Below are 18,043 nucleotides of genomic sequence, written 5' to 3'. Positions count from 1 at the left end.
AGGAATTTTGTAGCCCAGCTGCCAAATCTTGTTCTGCTACTTGTGCGACATTTTATGCCGATTATTTAGTGTACTAATCTGCATCTGTAACCCCCTTTGGAGTTTGTCACCTCCTGGAACGCTGGCCTGAGCTTAGTCTAAGGGTACGTTTGCACTGGAACAAAAGACCCACGGCACAGCCATGGCTGGCCTGGGTCAGTGACTATGGCTTGAGCTGCAGGTCTAAAAATTGTTGTGTAGAAGTTCTGCCTCTGGGACTCTCCCACTTCACAGGATCCCAGAGCCTCAGCTCCAACCTGAGCCTGAATGTCTACACAGCAATTTTAGAGCCCTGCAGCCCAAGCCCAGTGAGCCCAAGTCAGCTGATCCAGGCCAGCTGCAGATGTTTAATTGCTGTGTAGACATATGAGTAGGGACTTAACCTATAGACAACAACAAACAATGGCTCCAGGGCCTCCTGACACCATTTCACAGCCTGAAAAGTGTCTGGGGCAGGGACAGACTAGACTGGATGGCTTCTGCCTGCGGAGATATGGACAAGCAGTTTGCTGGATCAGTGATGAACCAGGGCTACTGGAGGTGGTGGGGGTGGTGAGAGAGCCTGACTCAAAGACAAATTAGTTTTAGTTTCACTCTTGGAGCTTTTGAGTTTGGAGCTGAGAGAGAAGCAAAAGTTTCTGCTTAGCTCCCAGTCCCCACAAAGGGAGACTTTGAATTGCTGCAGGATCCAGTGTGTGGTCGGACAGTTCCAGCCCAGCAGAGAGCAGCATCAACCGAGGCAGAGAATTGAGCCAGCTGAGACCTTCACAGGACTCCAACCCAGGCAGCCAGGACGGGACCCACTTGTAGGCGAAAACAAAGTAACCAAAACCCTTTTTGTTCTCTTTAAGCTTGCCAACATTTGCAGCACTGCTACACCCATCTCAGGCCTGGCCCTACGTGTTCCCTCTGCCTGAGAAGGAGCCAGGAGGGTCCTGGGGCTGGTGGTACAGTTGTGAAGTGTTAGGAGGTGGGGAATATGTTCTACTATTAATGTTTTATCAATTATTAGTTAACAGTGACTATTTCCTTCCCTAGACCCTCTGTTTTCTGTCCCCAGTAAAGTGTCCCTTTGTTACATTGGTGTTTTTGGGTGTGGCACTTCATTTGTTGAGGTGTGTATTTTGTTTCTGGTGTACTGGGCTAAGAGTAGCAGTACCAGTCATTTTTACAAGGGACAGCACTCCTTGTGTTCCAGGCACAGAGAGGCATCACCCTGCCTGGAGGCACCAGAGGTCGCAACAAAGAACCCAGGAGCCAACCCAAGCAAGGAGGGGGGAAGAAAGCCCTCAGATTAGCAAGCACGAGGGTGGAGGCTTGAGCCACGCTTCTGGGGAGGGCTACAAATGTTTACATATATGCATCTATATGTAACACACGCTGCCGCAAGCAATGGCAAGGGTAGGGCAAGGAGCTGCACAAAACTTGGCAGCTCTAGCTAGGACAGGTGCTTGATGGTATTGGGACAGGAGGAGCAGGAGTGGGAAAAAAGGGGTGGCCAGTGAGTGCAGGGGACCCCGGGGGGAATGTAGGAGCACTAGTACTCCTGAAGGAGCATGGTGCAGGTATCACATCCCTCACCTTGTTCCGTTTCTGCTTCCAAAAACTAAGAAGATTTGATACAATCATGTGCCTTATCTTAAAGCAAGAAGAACCAGTAATAGAAATAAAAGATAGGGGAAAGGGAGGAGCTATTGACTACGAACCAATCCACGTTGTGACACAAAGGAGGACTGCAGAAAGAGCGGCACCCCAAATATTGACTAAACAAACTGAAAGTCAGCAGAGTAAATTAGACAAGAGTAGAAACTGTAAGGACAGGAAATCAGGACTCCAGCTAAAAGCCAGTGGATTAAGTATACCTCTTCATTTCAAAAACACGAGAGAAAATCTATGTCTAATCTACATCACTCCAGATACTATATCCATATTGGACTGGGAGCGTCCAAAGCTGTGTCCCTTATTCCCCTTCTGTGCATGTAGCTCAGGAGACAAAAGTCTAAAGAAGTGGGGAACAGGTGAAAGGGGGGAGTGACAAATGTGGCAAGTGGTGAACTGGGGTTGAGAAATGGAGAGTGCACCACTATGAAGTCCTTAATGGGCTTTAATGGAGTAGCCCTTGGAAAAGTGTGAAGTTCAGAAGTAACAAAATAGGAAGGGGATAGGGAGCAGCAGGAAAAAGCAGAGAGCAGGGTAGATAATGAGACCATCTGCCTAAGGATTACTGGATATGAACTTTTTGGTAACTCAGTTCTGGAGCAGAGTCAAAACCTCTTGATGCTAACATGGGCATCTCCAAATTTTCTATCAAAGTGGTAAATCAACTTGTCAAGGGAAGAGAGCCCTAAATAAAACCATTTGCACATGATGGTACAGCAACACCAAGCAAAGAGGATAATTGATGCTGTGTTAAACCACAGAGTTGTGTACTGGTTGTTTTACTTGGTATCCCAAAATGGAATTTTCTACTGACCCCTGCTGTAGGATTCTCCATGGGCAGTCGATACAATGATTATTCTATTACTCCATTGCAAAAATGGTGTCACTTGTAAATACCACTTAAATGCCACATACCTACAATCTAATATGAGTGTGTACAGCTTACTGCAAGACAGCTAGCTGGACCAAAGTTTATTGGTTGTTTTAATTTCATTTTTTCAACTTTGGAAGTGCCCTTTGCCACCTTCTTTTAAGGACTCTTCAAGCTAGAGTGTAAATTAATGCGTAGGTGAATTAAACCCAATGGAAAGGTAATGTGATTGGAGAGTGTCTCAACATTTGCTGTGCTTGTAATAAAAAGAGGTTTTTGCATGGTGGATGGTTGTGATGAATGTAAGTTATCCAATATGTAATAAAGCATCAATAATAAAAATACCACTGCAGCAAGTTCAGGTATACGGTACTACTTTGTTACCAGAAATAGACCTGCAAACTTTTATCTCACTAGTGGCATTAAATGTTACTAGCTTCAAGGGATCGACACTGGTCTGAATTCTTACGCCAGTAACAGAGGCCTGGGAAGAAATGAAGTTGCTTTGTAAGCTTGACTCACATTGCTGTCAACACAGCAATGTCGTTTAGCAGTAGCAAGTTCTGTCATGTAAATAGGTTAGACCAAAAATCCAGGACAGGTTACAGAGACATGGTTCAACAAACTTGTGACTCCTAAAGAAACTAAGTGTACTACCAAACATAAATGGACTGGTTACATCAGCTATATGGATGTTGCTGTGTGTCAGCTACTGTATGCTCCACTTATCATGAATTGACATCATGTCGCTGTTTTCTCACAGTCATTTGTTCCAGTGCTGAGTTCAGTGTTAGTTAAGCGTCCACTAGCTATTCTCATCTGAAACTACATAATCCAGTTTTCTCTAACTTTCATTTCTATCACAGTAGATACATGGCCAAGGCAGAAGTGAATTTGCTTTGCAGAGATTCAAAACACTAAACACATTTTGTGCATTAGGTCCATCAAGTTGTTCAATATACCGAAGGACAGAAGTTGCAAGTCAATGGCCCTCCAAATCTTTCGTTCTGCAGAACACTGTATGAGGAGAGATCCTCCTTAGACCGTCTCCCCTCCTAACCCCACTCTGCATGCTTCCAAAATACAGGCAACCTCTCCTGTAACCTGATTTATCAGGAACATTGCAGTTGCTGGAGCCCAGGATGAATTTATCAGGAACCAGTCTCTTACGGGGGCAGGTCCTCATGTGTGCCATGCACTACAACTGGAGATCAAAGAAAAGTCCAAGTTGTGGCTACTTTGGACCACAAGAAAGGATTCCTCTCTTTAAGCAAGCCTTCCTCAATAAAGGCTGCAGAATGACTCAAGTTTCTCCTGAAGAATTAAGGAACTCTCCACTTAAGGAGACAACATGAACAATGCAATAGTAAAAAAAAATGATATTTTATATAGGGCATCAGAAAACTACAGTAATAGCTGATTCAATCCATAGATAAAGGGCATTTCAGTCAATGGGTGCACTTAGCTTATTATCCCTTTTGTTCTGCAGGTCCACAACACTGGTATCTTGCAATTGCTGATTTCCTGATAATACTATAACATCCCAGTATACACTAGAACTGAGTGGGAGAGGGATTTATGTGAAAGGCTTCGGGGCTGTCTGAGCAGGTTTTCCCCAGCACTGAATTCACTTTTACTAAGTAAGAGGAAAGTTCAATATTCCTGTAATGACTTGTGTGACTGCAAAAAGTCTAGGGAAAAAAAAATAACTATCACCATTTAACTTACGCACTTACCCATCCAAGACTCTGAATCTGCTTTATAAATATTAAGCTTAACCTCCTCACATACTTTTGTAGGCATGGGGGAATTTTTTAGATTGGAGTATCTGAGGCACACAGTAAATGGGAATCATAGCTGCTCATAAACCAAAGCCTCCTAATTCCCAATCCTGTACTGTAACCACTGAGCCAGATGTCTACAAAGTGTAGGGCATGCCTCCCCTAAGAGGTGCAAAGGAACATTGGTGGGGGGGTGGCTGGGGTCCGGGCCAGTCCACTCCTGGCCTTGGTTCTGCTCCCAGCCCCAGCTGTGGCCCCCTTACTCCATGCCCCTCCCTGGAGGCGCAGCCCCGCTTCCAGCCCAGGGGGAAGGGGGAGGGAACAGATAGAAATAAAGGGGGGCATGCAATAAAAAGTTTGGGGACCACTGCACTAAACCATGCTGCTGCTAACACTATGGTATAAATTTTGAATTTACAAGGAAGCTCATAAAAGAAAACTCAGAGTGGCGATGTGGATGGGGAAGGGAGGTAGTTGAAGTTGAGAAGTGAAACCGATAAGTGTAGATGGGGTGGTTATAGATGCAATGACTTTTTATCATGTGTTGTTGAAGTTGCAGTCATGGAGCCTTAACTATTACTTTACAATTTGCGTAGGAATGCTCAGCACATCTTGAAGTCTGGCCATGTGTGTTTAGAGACCTAAAAATGGATTTAGAAGTCTAATTTTAGGCACCATTGGCAAATATGGATTTAGGAGTAATTTTAGGCACCACTGGTTTGAAATTCTGCCCTGAGATCTTACAAGAAAAACTGCAGGGTATTTTTTTTTTTAATTTTTCACTTCACTGTCTTAGATGAATATAAAAAAAATAAATTTAATAAAGGAATTACACATAGCAGTATTTAAAAATGCTTGATAATGTTCATATTCTCCATCAATACAAACAGCTGTGTAAACTCTATATATGCCATTTTAATAAATTTCAGTAGGAAGAGCCTAACTCATTAAGAAAAGAAGATCAGAAGTGAAATCAGATAAGGAACAGCAGGACATTTCCACAGTTTGCACAAGACATTTTAAATTCACATGTATACATTCTAAAAACACAGTACTAAACTCACCTTAAAAGGAGCTGTAGCAATTTTCTGCTGTTCTCTAAGTCTGACTTCAGTTTGAATATCCTCATCTAGATACATAAAGATATCTTCTGCTTCATTACCTCACATTTAATGTTTATGGGTAAGATTTTTCGAAGGATCACACAAGCAAATTTTAAAATCATTAATGTCTTTAAAATTCTGTTTGCAGTATTGTTGTAGACACATTGGTCCCAGGATATTAGAAAGACAAGATGGGTGACGTCTTTTATTGAACCAACTTGTGTTGCTGACAGAGAGAAGCTTTCGAGCTACACAGAGCTGCCCAGATCTGAAGAGTTCAGTGTAGCTTGAACTCTTGTCTCTGTCACCAACACAGGTTGATCCAATAAAAAGTATTATCCCACCCATCTTGTCTCTTTAAAATTCTAGTCATTTTAAATTGTAAAAAATTCCATTCCTTGTTACTTAAGGAGGTTTAAATTACCCTGCTATCCTTTCACATACTATGCTTATGTAGGTTAAAAAACATTAGCTACACAACTACACACAATTATTTACACATAACATTAAATGTGAGACAGCCAAGAGCTAGAACACATGCAACATTAACATCTATCCCCATTGAAATAAATCCTAAAACCTCCATTGACTTCAATGGAATTAGAATTTCACTTTTCCATCCCCCCTTCTTTTCAAAAACACAGATTATATAGTGTTAAATTTGAATGTCTAGGTTTTTGATACTTTACCACATCAACGCCTTTTAACAAAACAAACAATTTTTTCCTGTATCTGGAAAATTTATAAAAGGTTACACATCAGAAAACATGAGACAAAGCACATATTTGGGGAAAATTTTAAATGTCTTAGGACACAACAGTCCATAGAGGTACTCTGAAATAATTCTGTTATCTCATTTAGTAGGTGTACTGTACTTGGAAAACAATCATGGAAGGGTGCTACCTATCCATAGCATTATTGAAAATAAATACCTTTGTCACTTAAAATATATTATTCATATACACACAGGTATTTAATAACTGACACCACAGAGACCTTCCAGCCTGGCTGCTTGCCAAATATCAATGTTGAAACAGAAGTTAGCGAAATACAAAGAAAATGTTGAAGCCTGGGAGTTTTCTTTCACTCTGATCACTCAGAACTGGTCTAGTCAAAATTTTTGGAACTTTTGGGGATAAAATGAAAGACACTCTTTTATTTGGACTTTGAAGCATGTTGCATAAATTACAAAATATTCAAGATAAAATGTTTGAGATAGAAATATATTTTCTTAGCTGTCAAATGCGGACAGTGAAACAAAAGTAAAATCAATCTACACATATGCAGACCAGAGTAAAAACATTGCCCAAAATGCTATGGAAACAGCTATGTGGCATCTTTATCCATACTGAAATTACGTTGATATACTTTACCATATATTTGAACAGAAACCTTTGTCAGATACAGTTAACAAATGCACAAGCAGTACCTTAATGCTTCATGATCATCAACCAGGTTTTTTTACTCCAAATTGGTGTCTATATTATAAGCAGCCTTTCCCAATTATCTTTTTAAATCTCTTGTGAAAAAGCACAATTAAGGAGAACCGAGAATAAAAGTACAGTAGTTTGATGAAAAATGGAGAAAACCATAGTTATGGAAGAGAAGCTGAATAGAGTACATTGTTTGTAACGTCAAAACTATATCTTAATCAAAAGAATCTTTAGTACAATACACATCCGCAGGCAGTGAAACGGACTTATCAAAGAAAAACGATGTCCATGAATCACAATTTTGAAATCCACGGTTTGAACCACATTGACAATATTTGAAAGAAGTTTTACTGTAAGAACTGAAGATTTCATTAAGATTAAAGTAAGAATATTTATTGCATTTTCAGATTGCATTTTAAAACAATTAATAGTGCACAATGGCTTCACTTTAATCTCCTGAAATACGTACTTAACGTGGAAAACCTTCTGGTCGGTCATGACATTAATAAACAAGGTGTAGTCTTGGTGTGTTTCTTCAAGGGGCAGTATTTAGTTCAACAAATTGTACTCCCTGTGCTCTAAAACAACTGAATTAGTGGTTTGTGTACACTAAATCCGTTTATTTTAAATTTATTGTGTCTACATTAAGTGAAATAAAAACATCGCCCTGTACAATCCACTATCAGCAGTGAGTACAACAGCAAAAATTATTATACAGTTTATACACACTAAAACCTTTTCCTTTTTCCTATAAAGAAACCAGAACAAACCTAATCAATATAGAATTTAATTTGGAAGAACTCAAATTACAGAAGGGAAAGCCAAAATTATTACGGTCTTTACTGAGCCCAAAAAGGTTCCTGATCATATTGCCAGAACAATAATGAGTGCAGCTGGAAGAGTGAAGCATGCTAAAATTGTATTCTTGGGTCTTTATAAATTTACCAAATATTTAAATTAAACATGGCTAGTTAAAGAAATGTCTGAAGCAGAGCAATATAACCGGGAATTCTGTCTTACCAGTTGTGTTGTTTTTAAACCCAACTTATACAATGCGCAAAGTGCTAAGCAACACTACAGAAACACATTTACATCAACACTGAAGATTTGGGGAAATGAAATTCCAACAATTTTATTTTTAATGAGCTGTATTTTCTAAATTTGTTTTTATTTTTTCTGTTTTCATACAGTTTTGAAAACAAACGCAGCACGTTCACATTTTCCCGAGGAATTATAAGAATGATCTCTACAGGGATAACGTTGAAAAGCCTGAAGCTCAATCAATTGATGTTGAAAACTCTCAAAATGAGTAAAGGCTTGATCTGTATGGTCTAGAACATGTATTGTAATTTAATAGAAGAGATGGTCGTCTTTAATATTAATGATTTAAAAGAACTTCCCAGTTCATGCGAAGAGTATAGTCCAAGAATAAATCAAATTTGCTGAATGCATTTTATGCTACGTAAGTGTATACTTTGCGATCCTCAGGTGTTCGTGCCAAATATTCTCTCTCAATAAGTCCTTCAATACGTTTTTTAATAACAACTGGACTTGGTAAGAATCGGGCTTTCAGCTGCTGAGTTACCTAGGACATAAAAACAAGAACAATTAATGCTATATTGCAGATGATAATGCGTAAGGCTGCACAACACAAATGCACACTAAAAATAATCATAAACATGTTAAAAACAGGTTGTGTGTAACCTTTAAAGTTTACATGGCCAGCTCCACACTTCAGGTACTAATCAACTGAAAAATTTTGAGTTTGTAATAGAAATTAGATTAATCCATATAAAAATTAATTTGTTTTTTATTTCTGTACCAGTGGTCCATCACATTCAATATTGGACCTCCTTTCTTGTCAATAGCTGATATTTCAGAGAAAGACAAAAACCTAATAATGCACCAGGGAAGGCCATTAAGCAGTTATACATATGGGGAAAAACATCCTTCCTCACACCAGCAGCCAATCAATTTATGTCAAGAAGAATGGTTGGCATGAACTCTGTGCTGAAGTTTCCTTATCGTCAGCTCTCTCACTTCTTGGTGCAACTGAGTGCTCATCATGAAGCCTCTCAACCTACACCCATCATGGCAGTTAGAACTGGCTGGAAGACATTTGATTTCTGTACAGCCTTCAAATTTAGTAACTATGAGTGTCAGGACTCTCCCTACAAAAGGTTCACTCTTTGAAACTCACTCCCCTTGGCAGCTCATAAGACCCCGTGTTTAGCAATTTACAAGTTCAATACAGGATATCAATCTTTTGCAGTCAACTTACTGTTTTTTGTTATAAACCACTGTACTATAAGCAACTGGTTGACATAATAGGAACTAAAGGAATTAAATACATCTATGCTTCCAGAGGTATGAGATAAAAATATAAAGTCTCTCTAGAATCAGTTTAAAAATCTAACAGCTGACAAGGCCTTGTAACTTTGCTACATTAATAGAAGAGTAACAATTGACAGAGAAATCTAAGATGTGCCCTCTTCCTAACCTCTTAACCACCTCAATACTACATGTGATGTTACCTCTGCTACTAGCACATTGTGCTGCATCTTCTTTCTAGATTTCATTATCCGCACTATAGCAGCTTCTATCTCATGTTTTCTGTCGTCATCTACTTTCTGCCTTGTTTCTTTTCTTTCTGGGTCTGATTCCCCTTGTTTGGCAGCAACTAAAAGAGAAGATGAAATACCTTAAGCAAAAGTCAAAATTATTAATTTCAATAACATTAACATGCACAAAATTTAATTTCACCCACAGTGGAATTAAGTTTCTTGGTTTGTAACATTTTCAAGTGTGGTTTTTAATGAAACGTGGCCGCAAGAAGACAGACATGTAAGAAAGTACTTACACATGCATTGATTGCTATATATGTGTTACTGTGTTGTCAATTGCTATTTACTGTTTAAAATTTAATGTAGTAAACTTCTCTGCTTTTCAAACAGTACTGAACTTTGCAAAACTTTTTTTGGCTACTGTCAGATTGAAGATTCTTTTATTTAAAATTACTCCGATTTTGCCAAATTAACTTTGGAGCTATGGGTTATATATGGTGTTTTCTTATTAAATTGTTCTGACAGCGTAGTTGGTTTTTATTTCCTTTGCTTGTCAGGAGACTGTTTCAATTAAGGCAATGTTTCAATTACAGTGGGAATTGCAACATAGTAAGGAAAGGGACAGAATTTTATTTACAAGTTTACTTTCCAAACCAGTTAAACTGCTGAAGATAATTAGCCAAAAGAAAAATATTAATCAACCTATTCACTTTGTTCTCTGCCCCTTTTGGATTTTGTGCATTTTCTACCAATTTCTTATTTCTGTCCTTGCTTGCTTCCAGTCTCTCCCCCCCTACAGATATTATTTCTGGGCACCTCTTCTCCCACACACAAATTCAATATTTCCTGCTTTCGAATAGGATTCTTCTAGCTTCTAATATCCTCTTTTCTCATTTTACTCTCTCCACTCAAAAACCCTGAACATTATGGCAGCCTTCCCTCTGGCTAAGGATAGAAAGAACCTTCTTTTTCAGTTGTTCACTAGAGAATGCTGCAAGATACATCCTCTCATGGAGTCAAGAATTGGTTCTGCTGTGCTGCTAGCAGAGAAAACAAGAGGCCAAAACTCAAATATAATCTCGGATGAAAATAACTGTACGAACTTTGCATCAATGAGTATTTTCAATTAAGAGCCATATTGTACTTGTTTATGTAGTGCAAAGGGTGATGGGAATAAGAGGACCGCACAGTAAGAGAATAATTTAGTATCCCATTGGAATTTAGGTGTTGCCACAGAACTTGGTCCTCTTGTGCCACGGAGTATGTGAGGCCCTAGTTAAGGTGCTCTAAAACACCTGTAACCTGCTATTGTGTCTCTGCCACCTTAAGAATACTCCATCCAAGGTAGACATGTTAAATCATGGATACCTTGGCATTTTGCTTGCATCTGCAGACACCCAAGTCCACTGTAGTGTATGCAACAACATATATGTAGTGTAATCATAAGAGCATACTGCTGTGTTTAAGACGTTTGCAGCCTTGTCCACATCCACTGTTAGGAAAGGGTTAGAATGTCTGTAATGTCTGGCATGAGAGAAGTACAGTGATTGCAGTTAAAACGTACCTGAGAGACTACCAGTCCCAGTGATATGTTCTATTACACTCTCTCAAAATTACAGAATATTTTAAGATGCTTTTTAAATGCTACCACTGTGTATTGTGGGATAGGGGTTAGATAGATCTTAGTTCATACATGAAGTGTATAAATAATAAGTACTAACACACTGCACTCACATATGCATACACATATACAAGCGTCTCAACATATTCACAAACAATTTAACTTCAAAACTTTAGTGAGCTAGGCAAAAATGGTTACTTACCTGTACTGTTATTCTTCAAGATGTTGTTGCACACAGGTATTGCACTCCCAGCACACCCAGCATGCTGGAGCCAAAGAGTATTTTGCAGAAGTACCCGTCAGGGCATTGCATGCACCCTGCACATACTCATGGCTTCTCCTGAGTCTGTAAAAGGGCAGCGCTTCCCCCATCCCCCTTAGTTCCTTCACGCCAGAAATATGAAACAGGACTCCAATGCACAGGGAAGGAAGGGTTTAGTGGAATACACACATGCAACATCTTGAAAAACAGTGACAAAACAGGTAAGTAATAGTTTTTGTTTCTTCAAGTGGCTGCACATGTGTATTACACAGATGTAACTCAAAAAGCAGTACTGTTAGAAGGTAGGGCTCAGAGTGACTTTAACAGTGACCACAACACAGCCTTCCCAAAATTTGCATGAGATCTCAGAGCAGTCACGATGGTGTAATGATGAGTGAAGGTATGCACTGAGGGCCAACTGGCAGCTCTACAAACATCCAACATGGATGTGTCCTTCAGAAAAGCCACTGAAGTAGTTTGTTTTGATTGAATGAGCAGACGGTCTCTGTGGAAGTGGTGTGTTCGCTATCCATAAACTACCATAATACAGGAAATATTCCATCTAGAAATTGTCTGTGATGTGACCTTTCATTCTATCAACATAAGAAATACACAGTCAAGGAGTCAACCTGAAAGATTTAGTCCTGTCCAGTTAAAAGATTAATGCTCACCTTACTTCCAAAGTACGTATATATTCGTCATCTTTGTGTAAGTGTGGTTTTGAAGGAAGAAAACCAGTCAGTATATTGTCTGGCTCAGATGAAAGGCAGATACCAGTTCAGTCAGGAACTTCGGCTGTGGCCACAAAGCTACATTATCTTTGAAAACATAGTATATATGGGAGTCCTGCCATGACAGCCTGAAGCTCACCCACTCTTCTGGCTAACGTAATGACTATGAGAAAAGATGTCTTCTGACATAGCCAACACAAAGAACAGGTGGCCTACAGGTTCAAATGGAAGGCCCATTAAAGCGGCCTATACAATATTAAGATTCCAAGGTGGCAATGCATCCTTTACCCAGGGAAAGAATTACACAATCTCTTTTAAAAGTCTAGAAACCATCAGCTAGCGAGAAAGAGAGAGAGAAAGAAAGAAACCCCCACCCCAAAACAGATCTTCCCCGAACTGGAATGCAAACTGAACAAGTTCTTGGAATCCACTGGAAACAACTTTTTATTTCAGAAGGTGAACAAAGCAACTAGGGGAGAGGCTGTTCTAGAGTGATTCGGACAAAGAGGGAGGAAGTGGTTGAGAATTTGATGGTGGGAGGCAGCTTGGGTCTAAGTTATGAAATGATGAGCTCATGATTCTAAGGAATGGCAGAAGGGAAAACAGCACAATAAAGACAATGGACTTCAAGCAGACAGACTTCAGCAAACTCAGAGAATTGGTAGGTAAGATGCTGTGAGAAGCAAGTCTAAGGCAAAAAAAAAAGTTCAGGAGAGTTGGCAATTTTATTAAAGAGACATGACTAAGGGCACCAGAGCAAACTATCCCAGTATATAGGAGAGACAGGAAGCATGATAAGAGACCACCCTGGCTTACCCTGGAGATCTTCAATGACCTGAAACTCAAAATCGAGTCATACAAAAAGTGAAAACTAGGTCAAATTATGAACAATGAATATATATATATAAATAAAAACACAAGCATGTAGGGACAAACTTAGAAAGGTCAAAGCACAAAAAAAGATTAAACTAGCTAGCAATATACAGGCTAACAAGAAAACATTTTAAAAATACATCAGAAACAAGAAGATCAATACCAATGACAGGGTAGGCCCATTGCTCAATGAGGAGGGACAGAGTAACAGAAAATGCAGCAAAGACCGAAGTGTTACATGCCTTTTTGTTTCAGTTTTCACCAGAATAGGTTAGCAGTGATTGGACAACTCTTGCAGTGACCACCAATGTAAATGGGGAAAATCTGAGGCTAAAATAGGGAAAGAACTAGTTAAGTATTAGTTAGGCGTGGTCTACACTACAGAGTTAGGTTGACATATAGCAGTGTATGTCAACCTAATTAGGTCAGTGTACACACTACAGCCTTGTTCCCGCTGATGTGAGTGCCCTACTACACAGTCATAATAACTTCATCTCCATGACGGGTGTAGAGCTTATGTCGGTTTAGTTAGGGCGATGCAGGGTCCGTGCATTACTTATATCGGTTGTTGGCTGTCATTCTTGTCAATTTCATGGCTCCAGCATGGAGCCGTGATATTGAGAAAAAAGCTGAGCTGTCACCCTGGGGAGGATGGGCGGCTCCAGCTAGAGCCCCGCTACCCCTGGGCTCTCCACTCCGAGCCGGGCTGCGCCCACCTAGCTACCAGTTCCGCACTGGGAGCCTGGGTACTGCCCACAGGGAGCCCAGCAGCTGCACCGCAGCCCCACCAGGAACTGCCCGGACTTTGGGCGTGGAGCCTAGCTAGGTGGGGGGAGCTGGGCTCTCAGCAGGGAGCTGCGTATGGAGTTGAGAGCCCTGGCTTGAAGATCCAAGAATTAACACTGTCTCGACCATGCTGGAGCTAGAAGAATTATCTTGGCATGGTCTTGCTGCAATTTGAGCCTCACATATGTGATGAAAGGAGAGAAATGCATACATGAGACTCTGCCCCCATGAAGAACAGAATTGATGGCATTTCTTTTGTTGAAATTGGCTGACTGATGGAATACTCCAAACTTGAAAAAGATGGTTCTTCAGAGACCAGTTGAGATTTTGAGAAAATCCTGAGATGACTGGCCAAAAGGTATTGGGAGCTTAGCGGTAAACTGAAATTAAAAGTAGTAATGCCCTTCTTGATGCAAGTTCCCAGAGTTTCATTACTTCTTGACCAAATTTATTGGACCATGCACCTCCTCATCTGTTTGGGTAGTACATAATGGTTGTATTATCAATCAGTATCTGTGGGACTTGCACTCCATATTCCTTATGGAAATATGCTTATGATATGGATAGGACATTTGAGATGTATTTTATGCAAGATGGATCTTGTAAAGTATCATTGGAAAGGTTATAATTTACTGAAAATGATTATCCAATTTGTATGCATTTATTATTTCTGTATCTAAAGTTAGGAATATGGACTATGTAACCATTATTACTGGGTGTGTATTGAGAAGACACCCACCAGACAGGCCATCAAATTTGAAGAGCCATCAGGAAGGAACAACAAAACCATGAAGATACTAATCTCTTTCTCTTCTTGGAGGTGTCTGGGGATGTAACTGTGACACTATTAGGTCAGGTAGTCTTGTCACCTGATACTAAACATTACAGTGGAAAGTTACAAGACATCCCAGGTAAAGGAAGGGGGATCAAGTTTGGGAAACAAAGGATTCCTGCCTTATGTAAATCCTCTTTAAGAGTGGGGAGGAAGGCAAATGGGACTCCTCCTCTCCATGGCCTGTCTGCCCAAGAAGAAAGACTGTTAAAGCTACCTGAAGGGAAGGCCGGGGGGGCTCCAGACTGAAACAGGGGTCCAGTCTGAAAAGAAATATAACTGGAATGCTGAACCACAGAAACTTTTCAACCTGTCTAAAACACCATTTAGGGTAAGAAATTACATTTTGTAACCTGTTTCTTAAGTATACTGATCTTAGCCTACGTACCTAGGATTATTTGCTCGGTAATCTGCTTTTTTCTGATTTGTTATCTCTTATGTTCACTTAAAATTCACTTTTGTAGTTAATAAACTTATTGCTTGTTTATAACATAACCCCGTGTGTACAATTCATAATTGTGCATACCTTCCCCCACATTGAGGGAGGAGGCGGATTTCAAAATATATCTTTGGGTCTGCACTCCAAGGGAGGTGGACACCTGAGTGCTGGGGCAAATCCCTTAAAATGAACCTTCCCAGAACTAATCTCAGTGTCTGTTTTGTTCTGCAGTTTGGTGTGGCCTTGCCTGTGTGTGTGCTGGAGGAAGCTTAATAGCTTGGCTCGGCAAGACAGGTAAAAAGGGTGCCCAGGTTGGCATAACAGGCAGGCTCAGTGGTATCTCAGCACATCAGGTGGCATCCAAAGGGGGGCAACCCGTCATAATCTGGACCTACAATATCTTGACATGAGGGAGAACAGCACAGCAAGCCTTGAGAACTGGCCAAAATTTGAGGATATTAGATATGAGGGGTCGATTTGTCTTCTGTCCATAATGCTTGGCTAACAAACCTATGTAAGCATCCCATCCTATCAGACATACTGATAATGAGAGTCTTGGATGGAAGACGACAAGAAAATAATACCTCCCCCCCCGCATACTTTTTTTTAATCCATCCACCATTCTAAAGACACTAGGACAGAAGGAAGTACATGTACCAACTTGTCTAAGGGATGTCTGTTCAGTAGACTGACTTTAGTCATCTGTGGAAGATGTGCATGCACAGCCTGACAAGTTGGGTCACATAAGTACGTGAGGCCATGTGGCCTAGTAACCTCAGTCAGGCTCAGGCTGTGGTAGTAGAGTGTGACTTGAGAGACATGCACAACTAGTGAATTGTCTGAAATCTATCTCTTCTGAGGGAGAAAAGCAGTCAGAATCATAGGACTTCTAAAGAACTTGATTGTGTGTTGGGAAAAATGTACATTTCTAGACAGTTGAAAAGACAAAGGATAAACCTGATGTGGTGGAGAACCTGATGTTCAGATCTGCCCTGAATGAACCATTTGTCCAGATAAGGGAAAACATGAATTCCTTTCCTCCAGACAGGCTGCCAAAATGACCAGGCACTTGGGAATAGTGGCAGGGCTAATGATAGGCTGAAGGGAAGTACTGTGTACCGATAACGCTGTCCCACTATCAGAAGTCTTAGAAACTTCCTGTGATTTGGCGTGACCACCACATGGAAGTAAGCATCCTGCAGATTGAGTAAAGCAAACCAGTCATTGCAATCTAGGGAAGGAATAACTGATGCTAGGGAGATCTTGCAAAAATCTCACATACTTGCTGAAATTTCAAAGATCTGGAATGAGTCTCAAACCCTCTTGGACTTGAAAAGAAAGAATTGTGTATAAAATCCCTTTCCCTGAGGTTGAAGGGGAACTTATTCTGTGGCCCCTAGTGTAAGCAGAATCTGAACTTCGTAAGGAGTATTGATTTGTGAGATGGGGCCCTGAAAAGGGATGGGCAGAAACTGAAAAGGATATTCGTTCTTACAGTGCTTAGAACTGATTACTGAGTGATAGCTGTGTTAGTTTGCATCAGCAAAAACAACGAGGAGTCCTTGTGGCAACTTAGAGACTAACACATTTATCTGGGCATAAACTTTCGTGTTTGTCATTACAAATTCCCAAGCACTGAGAAAAAAGGAAGAATGCATGCAAATGACTGTATTGAGCCAGCTATCCCCGGGCTCCCCGCTCCAAGCCGGGCTGCGCCCACAAAGCTACCAGCTCCCCACTGGGAGCCTGAGTGCTGCCCATAGGGAGACCAGTGGCTGCACCGCGGCCCACCAGTAGCTGCCCAGACTTCGGGCTTTTCCCTACAACTGATTGAGCATGAGCTGCTTGTGTGGTGCTGGAGTCAGTGATTTATGTTTCTTTTTGAAGAATTTGGTTGCCTTGATGTGTTGAAAGACTGCCTGTAATATTGCTGCTGGTATTGGGGTTGTTGAGGTCTGTATTGTCACCTGTTAGGGACTGGAACAGATCTCTAATGAGTGAAGCGTAGCTTGAGTCAAAAGAATGTAAGGTCTCATCGGTTTTATCCAAAAAGCACTACCGACCATAAAATGAAAGCCCAACAAGCCCTGCATACCAATTTTTGCATGTCTGTAGCTATTCCTTAGTTCCATAACCAGGAAGCTCTCCTCATTGTTATTGCACAGGCCATCACCCGAGCAGCTGCATCAAGCATAGACTGGACTGATGTCTTGGCTACCGTACAACCTTCTGTGAGGAAAACCTTAAATTCTTCCTTTGTCTCCTCTGGTAACCAGTTTCTCAGTAAATTTACACATTGCATCCCAGTTTGCAAAGGGACATGATAGTGTTTGTCCATGCAGTTGGCTGTTAGAGCTAAAGAGGCTGGTGAATGCCTTAAGTTTTTTGACGGCCCTAGAACAGCCTCATTAATAGGGAGGGCTACCTTCCCTGGAGCACAAGCCTGGAGAATGTCAAAAAGGTTGTGTCTTCTTGTTCAAACTGAACTTGTATGCCCAAAGCCACAGCCATTCTTCTCAGAAGCTTCTGATGAAACTTCAAATAATCTGGAATTGGAGAAGTATCATCCAGAATCATGGAGTCAACATGTGAGGAGGAAAAAAGGTTAACAGGAGCGAATGGATCCTCCTGTGATAAAAATCAGTTCCTTGTGCAATGATTTCTCCTGCAGCACTGGCTGGTCTGGGGTAACAGTGCCTGATCATACTTGCAAGGCAGCTCTGGAAACTCTGTCATCGTACGCTCTGGTGACCTTCTCCTAAACTGCACAGATGTTGGAGACCTAGGGGAATGGGAAACACCCCAGGGAATCCAAAATGGCCACTGAGGTAAAGTATAAGGCAGGGGAGACCAGTAAGAACTAGGCCAGTAACTGTCCCCTGCTGATGACCTGTCCTGGGACCAATGCTTTCCTTCTGGAGGCAGTCTGGAAGATTTGCTAGACCTTTTGCACCGAGGATGGAACAGCAAACTACTGAAGGACTCCAAACCACACTGCAGGGAATCATCTGAATAGTCACAAGGCATTTGGGGTGCAAAATCAGATGGG

At 40.9% G+C, this 18,043-nt stretch overlaps 1 protein-coding gene across 3 annotated transcripts in view; it reads right to left on the bottom strand.

Moving 5' to 3' along the window:
* Positions 1 to 7,485: 7,485 nt before the first annotated feature.
* The window catches only part of CUL3 (cullin 3), a 102,360-nt gene continuing 91,802 nt past the window's right edge, over positions 7,486 to 18,043 (bottom strand). For all 3 annotated transcript variants that reach the window (XM_073359926.2, XM_073359927.1, XM_073359928.1), the window contains 2 exons: positions 9,421 to 9,566; positions 7,486 to 8,471 (listed from right to left, as the gene is read on the bottom strand). In XM_073359926.2, coding sequence (XP_073216027.1) covers positions 8,340 to 8,471; positions 9,421 to 9,566 — 278 coding nt within the window. In that variant the 3' untranslated portion in view covers positions 7,486 to 8,339. The remainder of the gene's footprint in view (positions 8,472 to 9,420; positions 9,567 to 18,043) is intronic.

The sequence above is a fragment of the Lepidochelys kempii genome, chromosome 9 (genome assembly GCF_965140285.1).
Source record: "Lepidochelys kempii isolate rLepKem1 chromosome 9, rLepKem1.hap1, whole genome shotgun sequence".
Lineage (NCBI taxonomy): Eukaryota > Metazoa > Chordata > Testudines > Cheloniidae > Lepidochelys > Lepidochelys kempii.
The sequence above is the reverse complement of the archived record's forward strand: the minus strand, read 5'-3'. Positions and strand labels throughout refer to the sequence as shown.